We start from the raw sequence: 12,064 nt of genomic DNA, 5'->3' as shown, positions 1-12,064 counted from the left end.
CATCGTATTTATGATATTTCATTAATACCGTTCCATTTGAATTGTTCAATTTTCAATTTTTTGTTTAATTTTCATTGTATTGTGATTTCTTTTCAGGGTTTTTTTGCTTAATTCAATTGCCATTTTCAGCTATTGTTTTTGATTTTAATTTTCATCTGTTATTTCAGAGATTTCAAATCATGTTATATCATGATAGATAATGGAAGTCCGAACTATTGAAATTCAATCTAGTTTATCTTGCCTATGTTGGGTCCAACCGAAGAAAATTTTGAAGTGAAGTGAAAATAATTATAATAACATGATAATGTTATAAAAATTGATTATTCTAATATCACCTTTGGTAGATCCACAATGAAATTGTGGATATTGGCATTCCTGGCAGCTTGCATAATTTCATTCATATCCGCCTCTCTTGAATTATCACCGTATGCGATATTTTCCGCTATGGTCTTATTGAATAGATTCGGTTCCTGAGAAACTATACCTAAGTGAGATCTTAGCGACTCCAACTTCATAGATTTCAGGTTATTTCCATCTAACTTCACCTCTCCAGACGATGGATCATAGAATCGCTCGATCAACTGGATTATGGTTGATTTTCCACAGCCGCTTTGACCGACCAATGCTACAGTTTTTCCTTGAAGGATGCTCAGATTGAGTCCTTTGAGTACTTGGATTTCGGACCTGGTAGGATAACTGAAGTTTATCCTGGAGAAATCAAAGTTTCCATCCACCTGAAAGTTTTTAATGTTATAAATGAAGAATTAATAAAACAAATTGACTTTTCGATGTTGGTGGGTCGAGCGAATTTTAAATTAAAATTAAATTAAAACATTTTTTGATATTGTTCAATTTCGTTCATGAGAGCAACACATGATATTTATACATTTGAAAAAATGAGAATATGTAGGTTTGGCAAAACATATTAGCATTATATCAATTCATAAACAGCACAGGTTATACACAGCATATATGATCATAATCGACGCATAAAATACATATAAATCAATAAACAATAATTAATTGACCAATATATCAACCATTTCAAGCTAACGAAAAATGTTTTCATTGTTTTGACATCATTACTATAACTCACGTAGGTTTCTAAGCACAGCGAACATCCCAAAGATTTACTATTATTGCAATTTCAGAAAAACGGCTACTGAAACTTTCTCCCACTACATTGACCGTACTAATACATTTTTGCTTCTCAAATGAGTGGTTACGTTCTACTCAGAGTTCAAAATTGCATTGAATTGAATGCATCACACTGAATCTGAACTGAATCGGATCTGCAGACCCCTCTTTCCCAGTGGGCACTTTGGGCAAGGGCCCAGGGCCCCGCGATCGATAGGGGCCCCCCTCAGATCAAATACAAAATCCCTAGTTCCTGACAGATCACTAAACGATAACCAATATTTATTAGATACCAAAAAACTTATATAATTCGAAGAAATCGAACCTAAATTACTGACTACAATACCAACTTACTAGCTTTTACATGCGCGAAGCTATTCGATTCTCGCCCAAAAATTAGGCTTTCCGACTTCAGCATTGCTTGGATAAATTCAAATATACAGGGTCCTGCAACAGTGGCGCGGTGTTCCATATCTCTATATAGGAAGCAGATAGGAATCTAATTTTCTATAATATTACCTTATTGCTCGAGCTCGACAAAATAAAAATATTGGCGGTCACACAGGGTGTTCGATTTTTTCTGGGCGGATCCCAACTGTGTCTTTTTAAATGGCAACCTATATTTTTTATGGCTTTTTCGGTTTCTTCATAGAAAATAAAATAAACTTTATGTATATCTGCACTTCGAAAATATTGATGGTTTTCGAGATATCTAGCATGACAGGTATTTTTTTCCAATATTCGTCACTCAGAATATTTGAAATTATAAAGTGGTGCCAAGTCCAGTTGAAATTTTTTTTTGGTCGAATATTCTACATTGGTAACTCTCTCAAACGATATATCTGAAATCGACCTGTGATATACAGGGTATGAAAAACCGCTTGCCAAATATTGTAAATGAAAATTTGCAAAATCTTCCTTATATTAAATGGAACACCCTGTATATTATTGATCCATAAGAAGCGCCAACGAAACCTCTACAAATTTCATTAAGTATTCCCTATGGCTAAGTTTAATAGTTTTTCTTAAATGAGCATTTCTTTCGAAAAATGGTCATTTTTTCAAAGCGAAATCCATTTGACGACTGATAAGAATATACAAAAAATACCCTTTCCTTAAAATATCGCCCATTCCTAAAATTACCTGTTGCTAGATAAACAAGTTGCGAATTACACCACAAAATGGACGTTCTTGAATAGTTACAATAATTTCAAAAATCTCGGAATTTGTGCCATATTCTTTCGGTCTAAAACAACCTTTCAGCGAATGAAATATTTATTGGAAATCAAGTAGTCTGGCAAATGACAGAACAAAATATTTGGCTGCAAATGAATATTGAAATTTTTAGTCAATCGTGAAGTTGAACTGTCGGTATAATTTCATCAGAATGTTGTTATCAAAAAGTGATTTGATTGATATGATTTTCATATTAGGTGAATCAGACAGGAATTGTTTATTGGCAAGTAGAATTTATTCTCAACGGTATCCAAGTAGAAGGCATCCAGATGAAAGATCTTTCCGAAAGGTCTTGGGACGATTCGTTGAAACTGGATCTATTAATTATTCCAAACATGAGCGCATCAAGCCAGCTACTAATGAAGATAATGAATTGCAAGTTCTTCTTGCTGTTGAAGAAGATCCTAGTAGGAGTCAACGACAAATTGGGGAAATAGTGGATATAAGTGAGAGATCAGTGCAACGAGTATTGAAGAAACATCGCTTGCATCCATACCACGTTCAGTTACATCAAGAACTACTGTATGCTGATTTCGAGAAAAGAGTGAGATTTTGCAATTGGGCCATGAACAAAATTCGTCGAAACGAATATTTTTTCAATAATATTTTATGGTCGGATGAATCGACATTCCATAAAAATGGATTTGTAAATCGACATAATTACCATTATTATGCGACAGAAAATCATCACTTATTGAGACAGGTGGATTATCAACATAGGTGGTCGATAAATGTCTGGGGAGGCATCATTGGAAAATATGTAATTGGTCCATACTTTTTTGAGGGACATATGAATGGTGCAATGTATCTCAATTTCTTACGAAATGATTTACCAGGTTTGTTAGATGATATTCCTCTTGACCTCCGCAATAGAATGTGGTTACAACATGATGGTGCACCTGCTCACTATTCGGCAGAAGTGAGAGATCATCTAAATGAAGTATTTCCCAATAAATGGATAGGACGGAATGGGCCTGTACGGTGGCCCGCTAGATCACCAGATTTGACGAAACTAGATTTTTTCTTATGGGGATACATAAAAAATATGGTTTACGTTGAGCCACCAACTTCTCCCGAAAATATGCGACTTAGAATAACGAATGCTTTTCGCAGCATTACACCAGCTGTCTTGCGCAGGGTAGAACAGTCTTTCAAACATAGACTTCAGCTCTGCATTCAAGAAAATGGAAGACATGTTGAACATATTTTATAAAAGTTTCATTATCAACCTTAATTAAACTCTCCCTTTTGTAGTTTTGTAATTTGCCAGTTGACAAATTTGAATATCTAGAACTCAAGCTCTGAATGAATATAATAACATGAAAAAAATAGTTATTTATAATGTTTCTTTCTTTTAACTTGTTTGGTTTGATATTGCACGATTTATGGGTGAAATTCTGCATCCAATGAAAAAATAATTTTCCATTTAGCAAAAAGTGATAGGTACATACATTTATTTCGTTAAAAAATATTTGTTTGGACACCTTCTAATGTACAGAATTGAAACAAGATATCTTTCGTATATTTTTATCAGTCGTCAAATGGATTTCGCTTTGAAAAAATGACCATTTTTCGAAAGAAATGCTCATTTAAGAAAAACTATTGAACTTAGCCATAGGGAATACTTAATGAAATTTGTAGAGGTTTCGTTGGCGCTTCTTATGGATCAATAATATACAGGGTGTTCCATTTAATATAAGGAAGATTTTGCAAATTTTCATTTACAATATTTGGCAAGCGGTTTTTCGTACCCTGTATATCACAGGTCGATTTCAGATATATTGTTTGAGAGAGTTACCAATGTAGAATATTCGACCAAAAAAAAATTTCAACTGGACTTGGCACCACTTTATAATTTCAAATATTCTGAGTGACGAATATTGGAAAAAAAAACCTGTCATGCTAGATATCTCGAAAACCGTCAATATTTTCGAAGTGCAGATATACATAAAGTTTATTTTATTTTCTATGAAGAAACCGAAAAAGCGATAAAAAATATAGGTTGCCATTTAAAAAGACACAGTTGGGATCCGCCCAGAAAAAATCGAACACCCTGTGTGACCGCCAATATTTTTATTTTGTCGAGCTCGAGCAATAAGGTAATATTATAGAAAATTAGATTCCTATCTGCTTCCTATATAGAGATATGGAACACCGCGCCACTGTTGCAGGACCCTGTATAATGGTATACTAAGCACATACACATTTTAAAGAAAAATCATCAGTAGTACACTCATCAGTGTGACTCGCTCCATTCAAATTGAGCGAACGAAGCGAAGTATGAAGCTACAAGTTTGAATTAGTAGGTGTACATGCTTCTGGTTGTGTATCGGAGGCAACAAAGTTTTTTGAAATGGTTCAGAGAGTGTACAACTTTTTTCGGGATCTACTCGTCGATGGAATATATTGACAGAACATTTAGGTTCAAAAAAAGTTGTTAAAAGTCTTTCACAAACCTGATGGTCAGCCCAAGCAGATGCAGTAAGCGCCTTGCATGAAGGCAATGAACAAGTTATAGAAGCTTTGATATCTATCGCAAAAGAAACAGTACGGGCACGAGAAACTAGAGACGAAGCCCTTAGTCTGCCCAGAAAAATGGAAAAACTCGAATATATTATACTAACGGAAATTTGGAACTGTATATTGGAAAGAATAGACAAAGGAAGTAATTTTCTTCAGAAAGAAACAATAACACTAGATGTTGCAACTAATATGTTTACTTCACTTGATGATTTTATTATCAACCTCAGGGATAAATTTGATTACTTCGAATCGTCTGCCAAAGAAAGAAACCCGGAATCTGACTACAAGGACCTGTCTCAAAGAACAAAACGCAGAAGTTCTCGCCAGAGTTTTTTTATGGCTCTGCACCGTCAGTCCAACTGAATGGAAGAGAGAAATTCAAAATAGAAACCTTTCTTCCCATAATTGATACCCTCAGCGTTCATTCAAAACAGCGATTAAGTTCGTATAAGAATATCAGTAAACGTTTTGATTTATTTTTTCGCTTGAAAACTCTGAATTCTGAAGAGTTCAGACAAAGTTGCAAAGAATTTGCTGAATTTTATTATGAAGATGTTAATGAGAAAGGGTTAGAAATAGAATGTTCGCATTTAACAGAATACTTGAAAATTGTTGACAGTGAAAATGAGAATTGTATATTAAAAATGTATCAACTTTTGAAAAAAAACAAAATTGAAGACACATTTCCAAATGTAGAACTCGCATTGAGAATTTTTTTAAGCATGATGGTAACTAACTGCATTGGGGAACGCTCCTTCTCCGAATTAAAACGAATTGAAAATGAATTAAGAAGTACAATGCTTCAAGAGAGATTGAAGAGTTTGTCACTGATGTCGATAGAATCTGATGTGCTAAAAAGCATAGATTTTGAAGAAGTGATTAACGATTTAGGTCATCTAAAATCCAGAAGGGTTCCTCTTCAAATAACATAGATTTTCAAGCACTAACCTGTAAATGCTAAAAAAGTCACTTTTGTGGACTATGTTACATTTATCTATTCGTTTCATGTGATTGTTAATAAAAATAAATATTTAACCTTGTTTATCTACTTTCTTTGTCTATTCTAACAAAATAATGTACTGTCAAAGTTATAGGGGTCCCATTATCCTATTATGCACAGGGCCTCCAATAGATTAGCATAAATTTGGCGAAGTGGCTTCGTTTTTTTGATTCAGCCAAATCACTCTGGTCAAAAAGTGCCTTTTTCGGGCCAAACTTTTTTCTACGCCTCCGAAAAACGACGTGCAAAAATTGCAAAAGTTATAAACTATTAACTGAAAAATAAATTGGGTTTGGTTTCTCGTAAATATCTAAAAAACATTTTACATTGTTTCAATTTGAAAAAAGATTCATAAAGAGAAGAAAATTTCCATATTGAATATCAAAATTAGGAATTGAAAAAATTTCAGGCACCTGCTAAATGAATGAATAGTAACGGATCCCTAGTTGTTGTAGTTGGTTGACCATTGTGATATTATGTGATCTTTTTTCTTTTTAAGAATTAATATTTTCTGGATCTATTCTTGAAATTTGCAGAATTTTTACCTGCTGAATACTTTTTGACGTATAGCTATCCTGTATCTTAGGTACTCTTGCTAGGAACTGCTTGACATTTTTCGCAGCTTCCAATCCCGCTGTTAAGTTTGGTGAGAAAGCCAGAGAGTTGGCAATGGAAGTTGTCCCCATAACCAGAGCTTGGGAAACTCTGAAAAAAGCGAATCATAATAGCTATTGTTGTTTTTCATTTGAGCATGAGTGATGAACTTACGTATTCAAAATTTTATTATAGAGTTTGTAAGCTTGGGCAAAACACAACTATTTTTTTCAGAAGAGAATGAATATTTCGAAATAAAATCTCAAAACTATCGACACCGTGGGTTTCGGTAAGTGTACCAAGAGTTTCGTATGCTACTTGTAGTCTCAACAATGAGTGACTGGGAGTCATTGCTGAGACTTGGAGGTATAATACCTCTGATGATGTAGTAGCAGACAAAAACATTGGCACTACACGTTCCATTCGACCACTCTAATCCTGACTTCAGTGTTGGAACCTATTTTCTCATTATCATTAGGAATAGTTATGGTTTGCAAATTTTCATTTCTTTCAACTACCTACACTGTAGGTTCTGGTAAATGCCTGTCCCGGCTAATATCTTGCTGTGGAAATCTGACTCTTGATAACAACAGACCGCCCATCTTCGAGGGCGCTAAACGCCCAAAAAAGAACGAGTAGAATGTCGCAAAAAAGGTTATTATCATATATTCGTTATATACAGTGCTTTTCAGATAAAAGTATCCACCTTTGATAACTTTTGTAATACTGGTATTTAGGAAAAATCCAAAAACACGTCAATTTATGTTGGAAGGGTCAAGCATTATGACTTATTTAAACTTACTGGAAAAGCCACCCCTCACCCCTAGCATCATCCCTTTTTTTTAAATTACTTCTCATATTTTTATGTAAAATTTGGATACTCCTCTTTGAGCTGATTTCAAAAATGTATAATACTTGTAGGTTAAAGTGGTTAGTTTATGAGATAAACAATTTTTCTTTTAATAGCACAAATTTTACTTATTTTTCACTTTCACCTTATTTGCCTGTATTTGCCTGGGTTGTACAACAGTTCAAACTCTTTAATCTTTTTAACTGTGCTATTTATTATGAAGTTACAATAAGTGTTCAAAATGAGTACCATTTACTTCCATACAATGGTGTAATCTATTTTGAAATGCCTCTCTGACATTGCTTAATACGGCTGGATTCAATTTTCGACATTCATTTTCTATCCTCTCTCGTAAATCATCCAGATATTCTGGTTGGGTAGCATAAACTTTTGTTTTTAAATACCCCCAGAAAAAGAAGTCTAGGGGTGTTAAATCCGGTGACCTAGGTGGCCACTCCATCATCTGCCCTCTTCTACCTATCCAACGAGCGGGGAATGTTTCGTTTAAAAATTGTCGGACAGGCATAGCATAGTGTGGGGGAGCTCCGTCTTGTTGAAATATCAGTAAATCTTCGGAAAGGTTATCATTTTCTATTATTGTTGTAATACGTGGGTCAACCCCTTCCCTGAGTAACTCAAGATATGATTCACCATTTAAATTTCCGTTGATGAAGAAAGGTCCGACAATGTGGTCACCTAGGATACCACACCAAACGTTTTACTTTTGGGAATGTTGTGTATGGAATTCACGCATAATATGTGGATCACTTTCAGCCCAATATCTACAATTATGCCTATTTACTAAGCCATTTAATGAAAATGAGCATTCATCAGAAAAGCAAATATTGTTTAACAATTGTGGATTGTTATTGATAAATTGCGTCATTGATTCGCAAAACTCTAGACGACGATCAAAATCATCTTCATTCAACTCGTGCACCAACTTAACTTTGTATGGGTCGTACTTGAATTTATGTAGAACTTGGAAAACTGTAGAAGATGAAACACCGATCGTTCTACTTATTGTTGACAACGATTGGGGTTGTTGAGCCTCTAAGCTGACTTGCCCTAAAATTGCCACTTGGATTGCTTCGTTATTTACGAGTCCCTCTCGCTTATGCACTTTATTGCAAACAGACCCTGTTGTGGTAAATTTCTCCATCAGTTGAATTACATACTTATGAGTTGCATGTCTTCCGTCATGTAATTCGTTAAATACTCTAGCAGCAGCTCTTGCACAATTATTATTTTGGCAGTATAAACCTACAATTTCAATTCTTTCTTGCAAAGAGTAAACCATTTCAGCGAAACAAAATAAATAATGTATCAAAGTACACTATCAATAGTGACTACAAATTCTAGTTGACAATGTCAAACTTTAATAAAAAGTAGAGTTTTTTGTTGTTTGAATTTTTGAAGTAGAATAAATAGCACAGTTAAACAGGTTAAAGAGTTTGAACTGTTGTACAACCCATTTTAGTACAGGCAAATAAGGTGAAAGTAAAAAATAAGTCAAATTTGTGCTATTAAAACAAATTGTTTATCTCATAAATTAACCACTTTAACCTACAAGTATTATACATTTTTGAAATCAGCTCAAAGAGGAGTATCCAAATTTTACATAAGAATATGAGAAGTAATTTAAAAAAAAAGGGATGATGCTAGGGGTGAGGGGGTGGCTTTTCCAGTAAGTTTAAATAAGCCATAATGCTTGCCCCTTTCAACATAAATTGACGTGTTTTCGGATTTTTCCTAAATACCAGTATTACAAAAGTTATTGAAGGTGGATACTTTTATCTGAAAAGCACTGTATATTCATCATTAATATATATTAGGAGCAGATAGTTCACAGATGAATCAAAAACACCTTCCGGTTCTAGTGCAGGTGTTTTCAGTTGCAGACCCAGGACAGAGATATCAACCTGCCTGGGAATCTATGCGACTGTATTTCAAGCGCTTATGTCCGCTATTGAATTGTGTGCGGAAAAATTGGAAGAATTCAACCTCATACACAAGTCAATAAAAATATTCTTGGATGGTCAAGCAGCGTTGGAAGCTCCTGGCTCCTACCGAGCGACGTCTAAATTGGTAGCAAATTGCCAAAAACGACTCTCCTTGATAGGAAGACTTAACAGATTGACTCTGGTCTGGATTCCTGGCCATACTGTCGTGGAAGGCAATGAGGCTGCTGACTCTCTTGCAAAGGAGGGTGCTGCAAACAGCTTCTTCGAACCAGAACCTGTCATTGGCATCGTATTAGGCTTTGCCAAACAAACACTGAACACCTGGATGGCAAGAAGAGTCATGGACTTCTAGCAGAATCTTCCAGGATTGGCTCACTCCAAGGCGTTTATTCACCCTTCGAAGCTTGATTCCAAACAGTTGTTGGACTACAGTAGGGATGAACTACGATGTATAACAGGCCTTCTTACAGGTCACTGTCATTTGAATCATCACATGCAGAGACTTGGACTGTCGGCCAAGTCTCTGCATGTGAGTTCGGCAGATCCGTACTCTCACCATCTGACCTGAAAGACCACTCACCATACAAACTAATCGGCTTTGTTAAGAAGCTGGGTTTATTTGGCCGAGTGTGAATAGGTGTGAGCCACTATAAACCCTTATGGGTTGCGGTGGAGGGTCGAATAGACCCACTCACTTTAGACTTACCTACCTACCTACCTACTCCGTAGGTTCTGGTAAATACCTGCCAGAAAACAACAACTTTCCCGGCTAATACCACGCTGATATTGAATTATATTTGACAGACATTTATGCAAGATATCTCAAAGAGGTCAGCCTTGCAGATGTTTCTCGTTCATCCAGCTGAGCTGAAATTATTCGAGTAGGTCTCCTTCAGGCCGGTTTCGAGGTATTACCTATCATCAGTGCAGTAAAGATCCAACTCAACGCGGTTCAACTGCATGTATGAAACCTTTGTCTAAGAGAAAAATTATTAACTAGTAATAGTCCCATCTCGTGAACAACGCCCTGCGCGGGGAAGAAACATCCCATTTACCAATACTCTAACAGAGTCCAACGATTATAGATGTATAGGGTTGCTTACTTACATATATCGCCACGTTAAACAAGCGGTGAGCAGATTTGATGTAACATTGGTGACACTTTTAGTAGCTGCCATAAGACTGTGTGTTATTTCAACATTTTTTGAGGATTATTTTCGGACAGTATTACATTGTTTTTGTTTATTTTGATTGAATTTTCATTTAACTATACCAATTAGGTTTCTGAAACATTGAGTTTGTTATTGTGAAAGTCGTATTTTTTTGTGCTTTTGGACAATTTTTAAACTGGTGTAAGGAGTAGACGCCATATAAGACTCTGTTATTTTCTTCCGTTTTGAGGTTTGTTTTTTGCCATTGTGGATTTTTTTTTGTTTTTTGAATATTTTTGAATTGAATTAAGGTAAAAATTGGAAATATTCACATTTTTGTAAGGAATAGCAATAATTGTCTAACCATTAAATAACCTTGTAATTTTTAGTTAAAACGCCTGGTCGTATTTGTGCAATGTCAGCTTGCAAAAGCAATCAGTTGACTTTAAAGAAAAGTGGTGTTACTGATGTAATATTTCACTCTTTTCCTATTGCTAAGAATATGGTTTCCACATCTTTGCAAAAAGAATGGATTCGTCGCTGCAAAAGAGGGAATAAATTCACTCTCAAAAATGGATTTTCTCAAATTAGAAGCCGTGGTCCAAATGAACATCGTAGTCCATTAGAAGTAATGTACCGAATCAGAATGATCATTTTGGGAAAAAATTCTACCATCCTCCAGGCTGTAGTCAATACTGAAGAACCGAACCGACAATAGAAGAATATATTACTCCAATAGTCACGAAAAAGGTGGAAATTGAAATTGACGCAGACACGATTTGAGAGCAGACAATAGAATCAAATTGCAGTAGCTCATTTTCATCTAGTAGATCTAACATTTCTACTAACATTCCTTCAACTTCAAACACAAATATTCCAGAAATAACAGAGGACTATTCAGAATATATTGCTGGATACTTTGCTAAAAAGCATAAATATGATCTACCTGGTTTGGGCGATTATGCCTATAAAATGAAAGCAGAAGATCATAATTACCTTCATAATACTTTCTTGGATCCAGCAACTTTCATTGGGAGGTCATATTAAACCCACAGATAATTGGTTAGAAAAAATTAAAAAGTGGAACAAGCTTTTCGAAAAACATCATTTAAATGAATTTAGAAAAGTGTCAGGAGTTGTAAAAACTTTAAAAAAATATTGCAAAAAGGGAAGATTTTCCTTTAAATATTATTTTTGAATTTTGCAAACTGAAAACAATTATCAGAATGAAATATGATAACTTGAAGGCCGATGAAAATAGGTCACTTAAAAAAAATTTAAACAATTCTGTTAATAAAAATCGAAAATTAAATAAAGTAATACATTAGTCCTTTGAATTTATTCATCTACATTCATGCAAAAAAAAATTAATTCAAATATATTTAGTGGAAGTAGTTCCTTTTTGCTCTAATGTAGTATTATAATATATCAAATTGGAGATTTATCAATTTCATCATTTATGGAACAAAGTTTGAGTTGAATTATTCTATCTAAATTTCTCATTTTCATAATAAAAAATAAAAAAACGTATCATGCATTTTCTATCAGATAAATAAAAAAAGTTGTTACAACTATAAACAACTTATTACTTATATATTTTTGATTATCA

The 12,064-nt window shown here is 34.5% G+C and overlaps 1 protein-coding gene across 3 annotated transcripts in view; it reads right to left on the bottom strand.

Annotated features, from left to right (window-relative positions):
• Mdr50 (Multi drug resistance 50) overlaps window positions 1–12,064 on the bottom strand; it is an 85,879-nt gene that overhangs the window by 12,422 nt on the left and 61,393 nt on the right. For all 3 annotated transcript variants that reach the window (XM_074182678.1, XM_074182677.1, XM_074182679.1), the window contains exons 17-18: window positions 6,442–6,601; window positions 336–734 (exon numbers count right to left, since the gene is read on the bottom strand). In XM_074182678.1, coding sequence (XP_074038779.1) covers window positions 336–734; window positions 6,442–6,601 — 559 coding nt within the window. The remainder of the gene's footprint in view (window positions 1–335; window positions 735–6,441; window positions 6,602–12,064) is intronic.

This window comes from Leptinotarsa decemlineata, unplaced genomic scaffold (genome assembly GCF_025532065.1).
Source record: "Leptinotarsa decemlineata unplaced genomic scaffold, Ldec_3_MD MMD2_tig00026328_RagTag_RagTag, whole genome shotgun sequence".
Classification (NCBI taxonomy): Eukaryota; Metazoa; Arthropoda; class Insecta; order Coleoptera; family Chrysomelidae; genus Leptinotarsa; species Leptinotarsa decemlineata.
The sequence above is the reverse complement of the archived record's forward strand: the minus strand, read 5'-3'. Positions and strand labels throughout refer to the sequence as shown.